Source organism: Myotis yumanensis, unplaced genomic scaffold, assembly GCF_028538775.1.
Source record: "Myotis yumanensis isolate MYYU_CA2020_CCGP unplaced genomic scaffold, mMyoYum1.0.hap1 SCAF_9, whole genome shotgun sequence".
In the NCBI taxonomy this organism is placed as follows: domain Eukaryota; kingdom Metazoa; phylum Chordata; class Mammalia; order Chiroptera; family Vespertilionidae; genus Myotis; species Myotis yumanensis.
The window spans coordinates 71,678,027-71,697,688 of NW_027223760.1; the positions used below are offsets into that span (position 1 = coordinate 71,678,027).

Consider the following 19,662-nt stretch of genomic DNA (forward strand, 5'->3'; position numbering starts at 1 on the left):
AGAAAAGAGGGACAGGCAGACACCAAGATACCAAGCTGCTAACTTGCTAGAAATCAAACAACAAATATAAGTCCTCCAACAATCATACTCTCATGTATCTGTCCTCCAGAAATAAAAATATATTCACATAAAAACTTGTACACCAATGTTCAGCAACTTTATTTGTAAAATTAAAAATTATCCACAAATGTCCTCCAACAAGTGAATGGATAAAGAAACCATGGTATATTCACACCATGAAATTCTAATCAGTAAATAAGGAATGAGCTACTGACACACCCAACAACCAACAACAGGGATGAGTCTCAAGGGCACTATGCTGAGTGAAAACTGAATCTCAAAAGGTTATATGCTGTATAATTCCACTTATGTAACATTCTCAAAGCGGTAAAAATTTTAGTGGAGAGCAGACCAGTGCCTGCCAGGGGTTAGGGGTTGAGGGGAGGGTAGGATTATTAAAGGGTAACAAAACGGAGATTCTTTGTGGTGATGAAACAGTTTTGCACCTTATTCCTGGTAATGATTACATGAATCTGCACAATGGTAACATTTGACAGAACTACACATACACACACACACACACACACACACACAACGTGCATGTAAAAACTGGTGAAATTTTACTTGAGTTCATAGTATTGTGCCAATGTCATTTACCAGTTTTGACAATGTCCTGGTGGTTATGCAAGATATCACCACTAGGGGAAGCTGGATGAAGGGTGCACAGGAAACTATTATTTTTGCAACTTCTTGAGTCACATTATTTCAAATTTAAAACTAATAAGAGATTTAGCCAATTCTTAAGATTCAGAATTGAATTGAATGCCACTGTAGTCCTTCCCTACTGCCTATTACTCACAATCAGCACAATTAATAATTGGCAAACTAAACTCACCGGAACAATCTTAACTAGATTAAAATTTTCACTCAGCTAATCAGAGATATCTTAATCTTATTTCTGACAACTACAAATTCCACAATACTAAAAAATGGAACTGGCTTTATTCATAAAAGCTCACAGAATTAAACTAAATTAAAATGAAGAGCCAGCTTGCACATATAAGTAGTTTATGACAAAAGTAGATCATATTACATCAAACCAGGACCATGTAGTCACATAGTAAAATTCAATATTGCCAGTTATTATATTAATACAATTTAAAATTAGCCCTAGTACACCTTGTCCTCCTCTAGAGAATTCATCTAAAAGCAAAAACACTGGGCATCAGGAAACCTGAATTTAGATGCAAACTAAGCTAATTGTGTGACCTTAACCTCTGTCAGAGCTGCCTGTAAAATGAGGAGGACACCTCTGAGACTCCCAGGCACCTAAAGCCCCTTCCACCACCTCTTCCCTCCAGGGCCACTCAATGCACCCTAAACCATGGTCTCCCACATACTAATTGGCCAGCTCCTATTTTCTACTTTTCCCCTGCCTGCCCCTACACAATCCATTCTCCCAGTGGCCTACTAGGCCAGACCCACCCTGGCCAAGTGGCTCAGTTGGTTGGAATGTTGTCCTCTACACCAAAAAGTTTCGAGTGTAATTCCCGGTCAGAGCACATACCTGGGTTGTGGGTTCGATCCTCAGCCAGGGAACAAACAGGAGGCAACCAATCAATGTTTCTCACACCTCTCTCTCTCTCCCCCCCACCCCTTCTCCCTCTCCCTCTAAAATCAATAAAAACATATTCTCAAGCCCTGGCCACTGAAAGATGGTCAGTTTAATTCCCAGTCAGGGCACATGCCCGTGTTGCAGGCTCAAACCTGGGTGGGGGGGAGTGCTGGAGGCAGTCAATCAATGTTTTTCTCCCCCTCCCCTCCTCTCTCTCTAAAAATCAATTAAAATCTTTTTTAAAAATTAAAAAAAAATCATCCACCCATCCTTGGGTGAGGGTTTTAAAAAAAGGCCAGCCTGCCCCACCATCTTCTTCAATAGCACCCCAGCCACCTGACCTTTGGGTTCCTCCAACATTCCTAGCCCAGTCCGCCCTAGGGCCTCTGCCACACTCTAGCTTTGGTTCAAATGTCACCTCCTCAAACAGCTGTGTGTGGACTCTAGTCCCAGGCTGCCTTGATTCAATTTAGCAGCTGGGCATGTTCCTTACTCATGCTGTGTCCCCATTTCCTTGTCTGTAAAATGGTGATAACAATGTCTACCTCATAGGGTTATCACAAGGGATAAAATACATGTACAGTCATCAGCACAGTGACTGGTAGTGTTCAAATGTCATCACTATTACTTAAGGCACCCCATCTTAATTTTCTCCCTATGCCTTAGCACTATCTGAAATTGACATTTTTATTTGGCATCTTCTATGGGGTTCTCCCCAAACCTCCATATAAGTGGAGGTTTGTTCGTCTTATTCAAAGCTATCACCACCCCCTAGGAAAGGCATGTAATACTGTTGAATACATGCATAAATTATACGAAGCATTCCTTTAAAATAATGTCTTGAACCAAAGAATTAAGTTAAAAATGACATTGCTTTAACTAAACAGTTATGTAATTGGACTGATCTAATCTTGCTAATTACCTGCAGATCAACCAGTTCTTTAGGCGCTGCTGGGGAGTTTTGCCCTCAAAACTTAACACATAAATACAATAGACAGTGGAAGAAACTGACTGATTAATCTGTGGGAGTAAAAGTTGAATATTGTGGATGTATGCTAATTCTTTATAAACATACCACATAAATCCAAACTGAAGTACACCAAAAAAGGCTCCTGGCCATTCGGAAAGTCATACCCTTAAGTATGAAAATATGAAACATACACTGACTTACTTAACAAACTGCTTTTTCACATTTATGCATATATATAAAACACACATATCTTATTTATATGTGCATATATACATATACATAAATACATAAATATATGTATCTACTGAAAACACACACATCCAGAGCCACCCCCCCGACCCCAGGGCATGCTTTTTTCAATTCCTTTTCACATTTCTGAACATAATGGGCTACGGGGAAATAATGGCTGTGATTAAAACCCATTACTCAGGATCCTAAACTTATAGTTCTCCTTATTGTTTAAACTTTCACATTGTTCCCCAAAGGAAATGCCAAATTTGAGGTTCTGATTGACTTGAAAGCTAGCATTAATTTAAAAAAACACACACACACATCTAAAACTACCAAATATTCCATCTCCCCCCCCCCAGTTTCTTAAGGAAAGCATCATGTCGATATCACATTTTGTGAAATCCTGAACTTACAAATTATACTCCATTCTGAATGAATAAAAATCCTGTCATGCTATACCATGCCTTAGGCAGTTTTCATCGTTGCCACCAGTGAGCACGAAAGTCCCGCGGCAGAGACCAAGGTGACCAGGGCAGAAGAGAGCCTGAAATGTTGCAGGGTAGCCCCCGAAAGGAAGCCACCAACAGATGCTTCCTGATTTTATTTAAAGATGCTCGTGGACTACCATTCCCCACAGCACCAAAGGGACAGCAAAGTCCCAAATCTAGGAGGAGGTGTGTAGAACGCTGGCGGCTTTTTTTTTTTTTTTTTTAAATTTAAGAAAAGAGAAAAGAAGAAGGTGGCGGCGCTCTGCGTTCTCGGAGCAGCTCTCCAGGAAAGGCTTCCCGGCGCCGCCGCCGCCGCTCGGGCCGCGGCCAGGCTGGAGGGGGCCGGCCGCTGGCACGTCTGCAACATCACTGCCCTCCGCGGCGGCCCCGGGCACCGGGAGGGAGGGAGGGAGGCCGGGAGCCGCGCCGGGGCCGCCGGCGCACACGCCCACCGGCCCCGCGCGGCGGGCACGCTCGGCCCGCACACAAAGTTTCCCGCACAAACCCGAGGGCCCGCGCGCACGGGTCTCGGCGCGGAGCCGGCGCCGGGCACACGCCCGAGGCGAGCCTCTCGCCCACCCGCTCCGGTTTCCCGCAGACCAGCCGAGAGGCAGGAGCCAGGGAGCGCGGGGCGGCGACACGGACACACGCACGCACACTCACTCTCGTCTCCCGCACGCTCGGCGCCCGTTCCTCTCGGACCCCCGTGTCCAGGTGAGAGCGGCGAGGCCGCCTCCCCCCGCGCCAGGCGTGCGGGAGCCCGGAGCCCGGAGCCCGGAGCCGGGAGCCGGGAGCCGGGAGCCGGGAGCCCGGAGCCGGCGCCCCTCCAGAAAGGGCCCGCGACCCCAGGGCCAGCCCCGCGCGCAAGGGCGGCGCGCACGCCCCGCGCCTCCTCACCGCCGCCCCGACCGCCACGGCGACGGGGGGCCCGGAGCCCCGGGGCCGGGGGCAGCTCGCCGGCCGGCCGCGGGCTCGCGCGCGCCCCTCCCCCGAAAGCCGCCCCTCCCCCCGCCCGCCCGCCCGGCGCGCAGACGGCGAGCGCCGGGTCCCTGGGGACCAGCCCGCCCGCCGGCCCGGGAATTCGGGCAACTTCCCCGGCGGGGTCCCGAGCTGCCCGGACCGGGCCAGGGCGGGGATCCAGGGTGGACTCACTTTTTCGGATGTTTCTCTCTTTTCGGCCTCCGCTTTCGGGCCTGAATGGCCAGCACTGGGGAAAGAGGAGACACACATTAACGGTCGGGCCGGCCGGCCTGCGGGGCCGCGTGGCCGGGAGACGGGCCGGCCGCGGGCCACTCACCTTTCCGGGAGCTCATCCCGCCGCAGCGGAAGCGGGGCGGGGGGTCTTCGCGACGGCGGCGACGGGAGCGACGCCGGAGCGGAGCCGGGCTGCAGCCTCCACTCGCTCCGCCGGCCGGGAGGAGGCGGGAACCGCGCCTGCGCCGCCGCCGCTCCCGCGGGGTCCCAGCAAGACCCGCCCCCGGCCGGCCCCGCCCCCCCCCGCCCGGTGGGGTCCAGACCCCGGCGGCGGGCGACTCCCGCACGGCCCGCACCCACCTGCCCGCCCCACCTGTGCAGAAGCCACGGCCCTCCCCTCCCTCCCTGCCTCCCTCCCGACCCCGACCCCCGCCGCTCCGGCCTCGGCCTCCCCGCCCCAGCCCGCGGCCGGGCCTGCGCCTCCTGCGCCCCCGCGGCTTCCAGCCTCTCCCCGGGACCCGGCCCGCGCGACCCTCCCTCCGGCCACAGTCTCACCCCTACGCACCCCGGCTGGGGGCGCCGCCCGCTTCTCCATGCGCCCGGCCGTGGCCCGCGCCTCCGCGGGGCTCACACCACTGCTCCTCGCGCGGCCTCTTCTCCCCCTTGGCTCCTCTGCATCCTTGCATCCCCATGAGCGCCGCTTCTTCCCTTCTGGCGGGTGTGGAAAGGTCACCGGTCCCAGAGCCAGGAGGCCCGGGTCCTTCACTAGCGGTGTGACCTTGGAGAAATCATCTCACCAGTACCGATATCCCACAAGATTGCTTGGATTTAAAGAAAGGAGAAGTTGCCAATAGTATGGAAAGTAGAATGAAGCTTTTTGCACCTGAATTAAATTGAGTAGATACATGAGTACAACTATCAAGACCAACAAGTAGTTATTTTCTCCATCTTACAGTGAAGAAGCGGAGTCCCGCCTGGCTAGCTTGGCTCAGTGGTTGAGCGTGGACCTCTGAACTGGGAGGTCATGGTTCAATTCCCCGGTGACCAGAGATTCTCTCTCATTGATGTTTCTCTTTCTCTCTCCCTCTCCCTTCCTCCCTGAAATCAATAAAAAGTCTATTTTTTTAAAAAAGAGAAAAAAGAAACTGAGTCCTAAAGAGGTTAAACAGTTTACCTGGCTATGATTCAAATTTAGGCCTACCTGACCCCAAACTCTTTTCACATATCATGCTCCCTAATAAAGATGTGAATCAAGTTGATAGTAGGACAAAATGTTAACTGCAATGTTCCCTTGTTTCTCTAAATAATTATAATATCTTTGAAAGATGGTCATCCTGACCATTTACTCTCACTTTGGTTACACAACTGTATTCTTAACTGATCAAAGTAGCTAGTCTTTATTCTAAAGATGCTAAATCCACCAAGTCAGAAAGCACTAATTAGACTTGAAGAGATTTTTACTTTCTCAACATTTTATTTTTAAAAATACCAAACCTACAGAAAAGTTACAAAAAAAATATGAGTACCCATATTAACCCCCTGTTCACAAAAGCTTAACATTTCATCACATTTGCTTTCCCTGTGTAAATGTAGGGGTGAGGGGTTGTTTTGTTTTTACTAAATCATTTTAGTTTTTTTGCAGGCATTGCCCTTTATCCCTAATTATTGTATTTCAATAAGTATCTCCTAAGAACAAAGATTCTCCTACATAATCAGTATTCCATTATCACTCCAAGAAAATGTAATATTAATAAAATACTATTATCTATAATATACTGAGGCCATATTCAAGTTTTCAAAATGTTCCTTTTAGCTGACTTTTTTTTTTCCAATTCAGGATACGATCAAGGATCATGCATTGCATTTAGTAGTCATGTATTTTAAAACTCCTTTAGCCTAGAATAATTACTAGTTTTGTTTTTTTCTATTATAACATCAACTACCTTGAAAAATCCAATTCTACTGTTTTGCAGAATGTTCTCAGTTTGTTCCCCATTAGATTCAAGTTAAATAATTGTATCGGGTACACTACACATGTAGATGATACTGTGTCTTTCTTGCTACATTGCGTCAGAACGGGTATCATGTCAGTTTGTTCATTATCAGTGATGTTACATTTAATCCTTTCATGGTGAAGACACCTTTTTTCCTTTATATTTAAAAAGTACTCTGGCCAAAACTGGTTTGGCTCGGTGGATAGAGCGTCGGCCTGCGGACTGAAGGGTCCCGGGTTCGATACCGGTCAAGGGCATATACCTTGGTTGCAGGCACATCCCCAGTAGGAGGTGTGCAGGAGGCAGCTGGTCGATGTTTCTCTCTCATCGATGTTTCTAACTCTCTATCCCTCTCCCTTCCTCTCTGTAAAAAATCAATAAAAAATATATTAAAAAATAAATAAATAAAAATAAAAAGTACTCTGTGTAAAAAAAATGGACAAGAGACTCAAGAAATAGACATTTCTCCAAAGAAAATATATAAATGGCCAACAAGGGCATGACAATATGCTCAACATCATTAGAGAAAAGTACAACCACATGAAATACCACTTCACATCTTCTAGGATGACTATAATGTTTTTAATGGAAAATAAGTGATGGCAAGGATGTAGAGATTTTAAGATCCTCGTATATTGCTGGTGGGAATGTAAATGGTGCAATCACTTTGGAAAAATCACTGTGGAAAAATAGTTTCAGGTTCCTCAGGAAGCTAACCATAGAATTATCAGCAATTCTACTCCCAGGTATATATCCAAAAAGAATTGAAAACAGGTACTCAGACAAATCCTTGTACACAAATTTCTGGAGTAGCATGAATTACAGCTTCAAAAGGTTAGAAGCAATCCAAATATCCATGAGTGCATGAATGATAGAGACATACAATGAAATATTTTTCAGCCAAAAAAAGGAATGATGTACTGATACAAGCCACAACGTAGATGAACCTCAAAAATATTATGCCAAGTGATGACCCTAGCCAGGTAGATCCCTTGGTTGGGTGTCATCTTGATGTGCAAGGTTGCAGGTTTGATTCATCTCAGGACACATACAAGAGTCCATCAGTCAACACATGGATAGGTGGAATAATGGGTCTCTCTCTCTCTCTCTCTCTCTCTAAAAAATCAATAAGAATAAAAAATAAACATTATGCCAAGTGAAAGAAGCCAGGCCACATATTGTAGGAGTCTGTTTATATGAAACATCCAGAATAAGCAAATCCATAGAAAGCCAATTGCTGGTGGCCAATGTCTAGGGGAAGAAGTGAGGAGCAACTGTTTAATGGGCATAGAGTTTTATTTTGTAGTTAGGAAAATGTTTTGGAGCTAGATAGCGGTCATGGTGGTGACACTATAAATGTACTAACTGCCACTGAATATAATTTTGCTCACATTTCCACATGTATTCTGTTCTGGCATAATTCAAATCAGCTCTTCAAAAATGTATATTTGTAACTTTCAGGTAGGTATAGGCCTTACATATGTAGATAAAATATACTTTACCATTTAAAATCAGCCTTATAATCTTTATTAAAGAGTTTAATTGTATTTATTTTTTTAGCATTTTTATTGTTACATAATATTTATGTAGAAACATGCATAAATCATCAGGATACAATAATAAAGGAAAGACAGCTGTGTTTTAAAATATCAAACCTTGCCCGGCCGGCATGGCTCAGTGGTTGAACATTGACCTATGAACCAGGAGGTCACAGTCAGGGCATATGCCTGGATTGCAGGCTTGATCCCCAGTAGGGGGTGTGCAGGAGGCAGCCAATCAACGATTCTCTCTCATCATTGATGTTTCTATCTATCTCTCTCTCTCCCTTCCTCTCTGAAATCAATAAAAATATATTTTTAAAATAAATAAGTAAATAGATAAATAAAATATTATATCTTATCAGTATCTCAAAAGCCCTACCTGGTCCATCCTCAGTCACTACTCCCACAAAGTAACTCCTGTTCTGACTCAGCTGATTAGTGCTTCATGGCTTTGAGTTCTGTGGGAATGAATCATACACTAGGTACTCTTAGGCATCTGGCTACTTTTGCTCGATATTAGTGAGACTGAGCGAGGTGCTGGGTATAGTAATGTTTTTACTTGTTGTATAGTATTCCATTGTATTAATATACCACTTTATTTTAACCCACTGATTCCATTTATTAAACTATTGTCTCTTAACCCCAAATTTACACTTTTATTCTCAGCTTTGTAATGAGGGAGCTGTGTGATCCAGCTAACATTTCTCCAATTAGTTCTGCCAGTTGGGGGCACTAGACAGAGACCTGAAGACTGGGGAAGTGAGAAGGGATTTGTTCCTTCCTGCTGGCAGTACCATCACTTCAGCATAGGCCCTTTATAGCAGCAGTTTGTTCCAGTCTCAGGTTTTATAGTGCTGCTCAAACCAGCCTCAGCTGTCCCCTTAAAAGGATAGTCAGTGCCAGGCAGTACTACTCCTCAGACATATGGGGCCTACCTCCCTCCTCTACTTTTCTGAGGTCCCATAAACCCACTTCTTTACTTTGTTCCCCAGGCCTATTACTTCAGTGTCCCCTTCACCCTTTTTTAGTTCTCTAATACCTATTCAACCAAATGAGGGTATATGTATATGCGCTTGCTTTTAGTAACTGATCTAACAGCACTAAAAAAGTAAAAAAAAATTCTGTTTCTCTCTAGACTGTAATAGATACATGTTTCTACCAGTAATGGGTGATTGGGTTGTCTTCAGTTTGGGCTATTATGACTAGTGCTGCTATGAATGTTCTTGTTCGTGCCTTTTGGTGAATATTATATACATAATAAAGCAATTGCTAAGTTATAGGGTCTGTGTGTGTTCAGTTTTAGCAGATACTGCCAAAAAGCTTCCCAGAGTGGCTGTAACAATAATTACATTGATTTTAAGGTATTCCCAGGATCTCACACCTGATTCTCAGAACTTTTAAAATGTAGGTTAAAGTCGCTATTACATTACACTATTGTAATGTAACCTCTACTTTTAAGTGTTTATGTTGCAATGCTAAAGAAAACTAGACTCTGTTGCTTGAGGACATACTTTGTGTCCTTAATTCATCTATTAGTACCTGGCACATAGTAGGTGATGTTGAATAAATAATAAGAACAAAAAGTTTAGCGCTAACCGGTTTGGCTCAGTGGATAGAGCGCCGGTCTGCGGACTGAAGGGTCCCAGGTTTGATTCCAGTCAAGGGCATGTACCTTGGTTGCGGACACATCCCCAATAGGGGGTGTGCAGGGGGCAGCTGATGGATGTTTCTAACTCTCTATCCTTCTCCCTTCCTCTCTGTAAAAAATCAATAAAAATATATTTTCTTAAAAAAAAAAAAGTTTAAATCTCTTCTTTTGAACTAATGTGAAATGGTAATGTAAGTTGGGTCGGTCTTACCTGGGAGATACTCAGTAACCCAGCATACATTCCACTGGGCAGCTGTGAATAAACAGGCCTCCGTATCCATAGGTTGCTTCTATTGCCCTGCAAGACTGATTTCTCTCCTCATAGTCCACTTAAATGAATTGATATAGGAATAGATCCAACACCATAGTGGCAGAGGGTTTACTTGTGGACTAGGGCAGCCTTGTGTCTGGCACATCAACCAGAGATTGAACCTGAAAATGTGGCATATGGGGATGATGCTCTAACAACTGAGCTACCGAGCCAGGGCTCAAATCTATTTTTTGTTGTTGTTGTTAATCCTCACCTGAGTATATTTTTCCATTGATCTTCAGAGAGAGTGGGGTAGGGAAGAGAAACATTGATGTGAGAGAGATACATCAATTGGTTGTCTACAGCATGTGCACCAGATCTGACTGGAGCCATAGACTGAACCTGCAACCCGCATATGTGCCCTTGACCGGGAATCGAACCCATGACCCTTCGGTGCTGGGGCTGACACTCCAGCCACTGAACGACACCAGCCAGGGCACAAATCTTTTTTGTTTGTTTTTTTTAAGGCTAGTCAAGTGAAGCAGTGGGAGTGGAGAAGGAACAAAGAAATCTGTAACTGGCTGTGATCAATTAGTTGTAAAGCACCACTGCACTCGGACCAGCCAAATCTTTTTTTTTTTTAAATCCCCACCTGAGGATATGTTAAATGATTTTAGAGAGAAGAAGGGAGAGAGAGACAGAGGAGAGAGATACATGCATGTGAAAGAGAAACATCGATCGGTTGCCTCCTGGTATCTCAACTGGGATTGAACCCACAACCTAGGTATGTCCCCTGACTGAAAATCAAACCCAAAACATAGGTATGTACCCTGACCTGGAATTGAACCTGTAGCCTTTGTGGTTTACAGGATGATATCCAACCAACTGAGCCATCTGGCCGGGGCCCAAATCAATATTAAAAAAAAATAATAAAATGAAATAAACACCCTGTGAGCCCTGATCAGTGTGTCTCAGTTGGTTGGAGCATCATCCCATATATCAAAAAGTTGTGGGTTAAATTCCCCAGTCTGGGTCCATACCTAGGTGCAGGTTTGATCCCAGTTGAGGCGCCAGGAGGCAATTGATCAATGTCTCTCTCTCTCTATCTATCTATCTATCTATCTACCTATCTATCCCTTTCTCTCTCTCTCAAATCAATAAAAACATATCCAGCAGTGAGGATTAAAACCACTTTGTGAAATAGGTTAGAGGAGTGGTCGGCAAAGTCATTAGTCAACAGAGCCAAATATCAACAGTACTTCTTCAAAATAGACTCGCCCAGGCCGAAAAACGACTACTGCGCATGGGCCACGAAGTTTCAATTGCACTGTACGTGCGCCCCCACACGTGGTATTTTGTGGAAGAGCCCCACTCAAGGGGTCAAGGAGCCACATGTGGCTCGCGAGCCGCAGTTTGCCGACCACTGGGTTAGGGTATATGTCCCTGAGGTATAACAAGAGGTATATTTGACTTATATTTCCCAGTTCTTGGCCCAGAGCTTCTAAAACCTTTGGAATTACCTGAGTAATAGGGTGTCTTTTGTTACTCATAATAAGCCCCTCTAGATCATAGCTGGCCCATTTAGGGTAGGGCCCCTGTATATCAATATGAGGCTGGTGACCAGAAAGACCAAGTGATGAGAAGATGGGAACTTGCAGCCCTAGCCCTGACCTGCTAGAGGTTGAGCCCTGTAAAAGCCCTTGAACAAGGTTGGAACATCCAGACTAGTGAAGCATCAAGGTGCTGGGAGGTTGGTGTGCCAGAGAGGGGATGGGAGCTTTGAGTGCCTCACCACCCAATACTGCGCCCTACGCATCTCTTCTACATGGCTGTTACTGAACTGTATCCTTTATAATAATTAATAAGATGCCTTCCTGAGTTCTGTGAGCTGTCTTAGCAAATTATCAAATCTGAGGAAGGGGTTTGGGAACCCCTATTTTATAGCCAGCCAAAAGCACATGTGGTCTCTCCGGGACTTGCAACTGGTATCTGAAGCTGGGAGTTCTCGTCATAGCCACATCAGTAGGCAGACTCTCCAGCTGCAGCAACAATTTCTGGAGGGAATCAAAGCTCTGATAACCTAATCCCCAGTTCCAAGGAGAAAACTGAGTTGACACTCATGCATTTCTATATATACACATATAGTGCTGCTGGAAATGAGGTACCTAAGTTTCCTAAAAACAAATAAACTGAATATCCTGAGATCAAACTTATCTGCTAATGGTTCCTGGCAAGCGTTAAAATCAATTTAGCGGAGGTAATGATGCTGGAAGTGTCCAGAAAATTAGTTATGCTGAGATGTACAAAACAAAAAAATGCCGACTGTGAATATTTTTAGTGGGATAAGGTCTGAAGAGCAGATCAATGTCTTCGCAAAGTACAAACAAGGTAGTTCTGTGCTGACAAGCTGCAGTCACAGAGCGTCATCCTGCACCTTCACTTCCAGTGCAGTGGGAGCCTCTCTCACTTGCAGCACCCTGGACAGAAGTTAGGACTTTTGCTTTTTGTTCTGTTCTGTTTTCCCGTTAGCCTCAGCAGCTTTCCGGGGTCTTGCTTAGGATTCTCGTAGACCCTACAAGGTTTAAGAACATGCTCCTTCACTTCTTCATCTTAAACCTCAAAGAAAAACTGTCTTCTAAGCAGTTTTCCCCCTCGATTGTTTTGTTCAATTATATAAACTTAAGGCTTTTAAAAATGTCAATGTATAAGCCAGGGAGAACAGGTAAAAACAGTTTATAATGTTTCTCAGTGGGTAGCTAGTCTCCTAATACCCAGCCTTCTTCACTACAATTATCCCAAGCTCCTAACACTAGAGCCAGACTTTCCCATCCCCTGCTTCAGACTTCTTGCTGCGAATCACAGCCTTCTAGAAACTTGCTTTCCTTGGCCCTAGTGGAAGAAAAAGCTCACCTCTTCTTATTTCCCTGGAGCCATCCTTACAATTCCGCTCCTTTGTCCTGTACCAGATCCCAACAACTCCCTCCAGCTGCAGATATCACCGGACTCCTACCCGGAAACCATTTTCCTTTGCCTCCATGCCGGCAGGGCTCTAGTCTTTGTTTCTGTGTCCTCCGTCCCTCCAGGATTTGAGGACAGCAGGATTTGACTGCTCTAAGCCAGTGGTTTCCAAAGTTCCAGGATCTCTGGATACTCTTAAAAATGGTTGAGAACTTCAAAGTTTGTGTTATCTATCACTACTCATATTAGAAATTAAAACCAGAAAATGTTTGTTTGTTTATTTATTTATTTATTTATTTATTTATTTTAAAACAGCAGTATACCTACTATGTGTTAATTGAAATACCATATTATAATTTAAAAAAATAACTATGTTCGCCCTGACTGGTTTGGCTCAGTGGATAGAGCGTCGGCCTGCAGACTGAAGGGTCCCAGGTTCGATTCCGGTCAAGGGCATGTACCTTGGTTGCGGGCACATCCCTAGCAGGGGGTGTGCAGGAGGCAGCTGATCGATGTTTCTAACTCTCTATCCCTCTCCTTTCCTCTCTGTAAAAACTCAATAAAATATATATTTAAAAAATATGTTTTCCAAATAAACTATTAGAAAAGTGGCACTGTTTTTACATTTTTTGCAACTCTCCAACTCTCTCTAATCTCAGACTTCATAGAGGACAGCCTCTCATATCTACATCTACAGTCAATCCATTGCTATGCCATATCATGTGACCTCTGGAAGACTCCACTGTCCACTCCTGAGAGAATGAGAATGGAAAGGAAAACAGGAAAATTGACTAGACTACCTAAACTGGCCTCTAGAGCTCCCCAGTCATGGTGATCCCTCAGGGAAAGCATGTGACCTAGTTCTTACTGAGACATGAAGGGACCGCCTCTAGAGGGCTTTTGGGAAAGATTTCTTTGCCCTTAGAAAGAGAGAGTGTGGTGTGGCTCAGTGGCTGAGCGTTAACCCATGCACCAGTAGGTTGCCAGTTTGATTCCCGATCGATCCCAGTTGATGTTTCTCTCTCTCAATCTCTCTCTTCTCTCTCTCTCAATTGGTGGAAAAAAAAACATATATCCTCTTGTGAGGATTAAAAAAAAGACATATATGCCTATAATAAAGTTTAATTTATACGGTAGGCACAGTAAGAAATTAATAACAACACCTAATGATAAAATGGAGCAATTATAACAATACTAGAGGCCTGGTGCATGAAATTCGTGCACTCGGTGTGTGTGGGGGGCGGGGGGGGGGGGTCCCTCAGCCCAGCCTGTGCCCTCTCACAGTCCTGGAGCCCCGAGATCAATCGCCCTGCAGAGGGAGGCCCTGCCCACTCGCCACAGTGCCACCAGCTGGGTAGCCTGGGCTTCCCTCTATGTGCCCCCCCCCCCCCTTCCCACCAACCAATCGCATTGCACCCACCTTGGCTGGCCTGGCACCAGTGCATATCATAGTGTGGTCGTCCATACAGTCATTCTGCTGTTTGGCCATTCAGTTGATTTGCATATTACGCTTTTATTATTATAGATACTGTAATAAAAGTTATGTGAAAGTGGTTCAAAATACTGTATTGTACTCACCTTTCTTTTGCTGGTGATGTGAGATGATAAAATGCCCATGTGCAGAGACGAAATGAGGTGAATGACATAGGCACTGTGATGGAACATTAGGCTACTGCTGACCTTCTGACTATACGTCAGGAGGATTACCTGCTTTGTGGGATCCTGGATCAAGTCATGAGGATTGACCACTGGTCACTGGAACCAAGGAAAGTGGACAAGAGGGGCTCCTTGACATTCTCTTCTGTTTCTGGAGTAATCTATGTCTCCTCGCGGGGTCTGTCACTCAGCCTGCTCTTGGTCCTTCTCTCCATGCTGCTGCTGCTGCTGCTCTTCCTCCTCTCTGGTGAGCCCGGCCATCCCTGAGGTGCAGGAGGAAAGGCCTGCATTGGTTAGTCCAGGCTGCAGTGGGTGCAGGAGGAAAGGCCTGCATTGGTTAGTACAGGCTGCAGTGGGTGCAGGAGCAAAGGCCTGCATTGGTTAGTCCAGGCTGCAGTGGGTGCAGGCTTTTAAGGAGAATGCCTTCCAGCGTGGCTCATTCACATGCCTCGTTAACAGATGTGTGGGTGAGCAGCCAGCAGGCCGGCTGGGGAACCCTCCAATCACCAAACTAAGAAGGGCTGCACTTTGGATGGAACTGGTTTAGTGTGTTTCTCTCCAAGGAGGAGCTGGTTTTCCCTCCTCCCCACGCACATCCACGGTGGCGTGGCGTTCTGAAGTCAGCTTGGGCTCTGCTCTCCTTTACCCAAGTGTAAAACACTTCACAACGGCCCTCCTGCGGCCACCTACCCACATTCTTTAGAGAACTGTTGACTGGCTTTATGTCAAGAGCTAAAGCACTTGGAAGAGAGCCTAATGCCTTACAACAAACGTTCTTGACGAGTATTTGCTGAGCGACGAAATGGTGGAACACATGGGGGGAGGGGACCAACTCCCTGCAACTTCCAGCATATGCTTCTTTAATGGATTACCCTGAACATGGCTTCCAGGCCACCCCTGCTCTTTGTATTTGTTTGTTTTTAAATTTATTAGGGTGATCTTGGATAATAAAATTATATAGGTTTCAGGTGCACAATTCTATCATACATCATCTGTGTATTGTATTGTGCATTCACCACCCCATCTTTATATTTGTTGACTTCAAGCTTGGCAATGGCCAGGGTTTCCTTCATTCCATATGGTGTGTTGGGCGAATTTCTTCTTTTTCTTTTTCACTGTGATCCCACATGCTCACTCTCTCCTATAATTCCACAATTGACTGAGACCTGGGGAAAGAAGATAGGTACATATGCTCATCTGCTATATTAAACTAGAAGTATATCTGAAAGTATAGTTACTAAAAAATTGTATTTTAAAACATTTGTTGAATCCTCACAAGATGGAAAAGAAAAAAAAATAGTACAGATTTTTCTATTTATGATACATTGATATTTTATTTGGAAATTAGGAAAAATGATATGTTAATTAAAAACTGGCTGAAAAAATTAGTGGCAAATGAGTGAAAGATTCTTTTGCCTATGATTTTAATAGAATTACAAAAAATTAATATAGCACCCACTTAAAATATTTTTAGTGAAGAAAATGAGTGATCATGAATAACAGATAAAATTTCAGGGCTCCCAAGGAAACAGTTTTGTCAGTTGAATATAAAATCCATTTAAAATAAATTTAGCTTTTAAAGAAAAAGGAAGTATAGAAAATATTAAATGGAAAAAGAAATTGCAGCATAGTCTTATATACCAATTATAACCACATTAAAAATGTGCATAGGCCCTGGCTGGTTGCTCAGTTGGTTGGCGCATCATCCTGATGTGCCATGGTTGTGGATTTGATCCCTCGTCGGGCACATAAAAGAATCAACCAATGGCCGAAACCGGTTTGGCTCAGTGGATAGAGCGTCGGCCTGCGGACTGAAGGGTCCCAGGTTCGATTCCGGTCGGGGGCATGTACCTGGGTTGCGGGCACATCCCCGGGGGATGTGCAGGAGGCAGCTGATCCATGCATCTCTCTCATCGATGTTTCTGACTCTATCTCTCTCCCTTCCTCTCTAAAAAATCAATAAAATATATTTAAAAAAAAAAAAGAATCAACCAATGAATGCATAAATGGGTGGAACAAATCAAACTCTCTCAAATCCATAGATTTAAAAAAATGGCTCTGGCTGGTGTGGCTCAGTTGGTTGTCCCATTCACCAAAAGGTTGTAGATTCGATTCCCAGTCAGGGCACATACCCAGGTTGCAGGGTAGCTCCCCGGTCCAAGTGTGTACGGGAGGTAAATGATCGATGTTTCTCTCTCACATTGATATTTCTTTCTCTCTCCCTCTCCCTTCCTCTCTCTAATATCAATAAAAATATATTAAAAACTATAAAAATGTATGTATAATATGCGTACACATATAGATGCATACACACATATAAACATTAGAAATCACTGCAAACTATTAAGACTAGTTATTTTAGTAAGTTTATAATTAATACAGTGGTGATTGAGAGGCACTAGTATCATGAAATTTATTCTAAGTAGAAGGGACTAATTATATATATATATGTTTAATTTAAAAAAAACATATTGGGCCAGAACCGGTTTGGCTCAGTGAATAGAGCATCGGCCTGCGGACTCAGGGGTCCCGGTTCGATTCCGGTCAAGGGCATGTACCTTGGTTGCAGGCACATCCCCAGTGGGGGGCGTGCAGGAGGCAGCTGATCGATGTTTCTCTCTCATCGATGTTTCTAACTCTATCCCTCTCTCTTCCTCTCTGTAGAAAATCAATAAAACATATCTTTAAAAAAAAAAAAAAACATATTGGGGGACTTTCTGGTTCACTTCGGATATGTAAACAGTTTGGAAATTGTCACTCATGTTTTGTTTTCTTTTTAATCCTCACCGGAGGATTTTTTTTGATGAGAGAGAGAGAGAGAGAGAGAGAGAGAGAGAGACATCAATTGGTTGCCTTTTCTACACGTCCCGACTGACCCTGCACCTAGATATGTGCCTGAATGGGAGTCCAACCAGAGACCTTTCTTTGCAGGAGAGGATGCTCTAACCACTGAGCAACACCAGCCAAGGCTGTCACTAATGTCTTTATAAGGAAAGGGCTGAACTGAAAATCAATGACTTTAATGACTTTTCTTGGAGCCATCAGAGAAATTAGGTTGCAGGAAAAACTAGACACAACACAGAGAATCAGATTAGATCACCTACCTTATCTGGAACAACCCCTGCTGGAGCCATAAACTAGTAGGACAACGAAAATGTTAACTTTGTAAATTGCTAGAGGCTGTGTGCTAACTAAGATCTCCTAGAGCAGCGGTTCTCAACCTGTGGGTCACGACCCCTTTGGGGGTCGAACGACCCTTTCACAGGGGTCGCCTAAGACCATCGGAAAACACATATATAATTACATATTGTTTTTGTTTCTGTGATTAATCACTATGCTTTAATTATGTTCATTAATTATGTTCATTAATTAAATGAACATACCCAGATAGATGCATATGCATATGCTCATCTGCTATATTAAACTAGAAGTATATCTGAAAGTATAGTTACTGAAAAATTGTATTTTAAAACATTTGTTGAGTCCTCACAAGATGGAAAAAAAAAAAAAATACTGACTGGTGGCTTACTGCTTAATGAACATAATTAAAGCATATCAGATATTTACATTACGATTCATAACAGTAGCAAACTTACAGTTATGAAGTAGCAATGAAAATAATTTTAGGTGCCAGAACCGGTTTGGCTCAGTGGATAGAGCTTTGGCCTGCGGACTGGAGGGTCCCGGGTTCGATTCCGGTCGAGGGCATGTGCCTTGGTTTCGGGCACATACCCTGTGGGGGGCGTGCAGGAGGCAGCTGATCAATGTTTCTCTCTTATTGATGTTTCTGGCTCTCTATCCCTCTCCCTTCCTCTCTGTAAAAAATCAATAAAATATATTTTTTAAAAAAAAGAAAATAATTTTAGGGTTGGGGGTTACCACAACATGAGGAACTGTATTAAGGGGTCGCGGCATTAGGAAGGTTGAGAACCACTGCCCTAGAGGCACTAGCCTTAACTTCCAGGCATCGCACTAGGTGTTCTTTATAAAGAGCCAAGAAGAAAAAAAAACCACTTTTGCTTCTGGCAAGGGGAGAGGAAAAGTAACTCTTCTGAAATGTGCCCAGTGTTCTCCATAACAAAGGCCTATACAGCAGGGGGAAAATACTTTACCGGAGCCTTATCTGACTTGTGGGAAGGGAAATTACCCATATCCAGCCCAAGTCTAATTTTCCTTGCTTACCTAAGAGGGGAAAAAATGCTGAGAAACAATGTGTGACAGTCACAGGCAGGGACACAGGCCCACTGAAAGAGAGATCTCACCACAGGATTATAGAACTTTCCCCGGATCCCTTACCACATCAACAGGGCTACAGTGTGATAACAGTGAATTACAGCTAAAAGAGAAGCAAGATGCAGATTCTATTTAAGGAGCTTTTAGGGAATCATAAAGACAGGAGAGACAAAAAGGACACTAGAGGAAATAAAAGCCTCTGACACCTACAGCTACAGCAAACATGAAACCCAGAACAACTCCTGGCCAGATTAACATAAAACCATCACTGAACACCTACTTATCTCAGTTCCTTTACCTCATACATGATGTCTGGCTTTCAACAAAAATTTACAAGACATACTAAGCTTTTAAAAAAAAAGTCTGAAGAGGCAAAGCAAGCATCAAAATCAGATTCAGATATGGCACAGATTTGGCATTTAAAAATAACTATGATTACTGGTAAAGGTTCTAATGGAGAAGTAGATAACATGCAGATGGGTAATGTAAGCAGAGACGAAAACACTAAGAAAGAATAAATAAGAAATGTGAGGAATAAAAAACAAACATGGTAGCAGAAATGAAGCCTGCCTTTGTTGGGATCATCAATAAACTGGACACAATCAAAAAAAGAATCAGTGATTTGGAGATGGAAAAATCAGACAGAGGCTGAAAACCAGGACTACAGGCTTTATTAGAAAAGTACCTGCCGGGCTGTCTCGCAGAGAGGACAGCAGCACATGCAGGAGATGGCACACCTTTTGAGGGGCGGAATGGGAAGGGGTGGGGGGCTTAGTGTACTCGGCGCACACTGATGGGTGGCTTACTGCATTGTCCATATAGGACAAGGGCTTAGGGTATTTGGCAGGTGTGGATTGGAGGTCCAATGTATAGTCCATATAAGG

At 44.2% G+C, this 19,662-nt stretch overlaps 1 protein-coding gene across 5 annotated transcripts in view; it reads right to left on the reverse strand.

Moving 5' to 3' along the window:
* Positions 1-5,197, reverse strand: part of SRPK2 (SRSF protein kinase 2) — a 227,159-nt gene extending 221,962 nt beyond the window's left edge. For 2 of the 5 annotated variants that reach the window (XM_070424611.1, XM_070424616.1), the window contains exons 1-2: positions 5,064-5,197; positions 4,457-4,511 (exon numbers count right to left, since the gene is read on the reverse strand). In XM_070424611.1, the coding sequence (XP_070280712.1) occupies positions 4,457-4,511; positions 5,064-5,190 (182 nt within the window). In that variant the 5' untranslated portion in view covers positions 5,191-5,197. Of the gene's footprint in view, positions 1-4,456; positions 4,512-4,601; positions 4,692-5,053 lie in introns of those variants that run through there. The other 3 variants (XM_070424612.1, XM_070424613.1, XM_070424614.1) reach the window with 3 other exon arrangements.
* Positions 5,198-19,662: the final 14,465 nt, after the last annotated feature.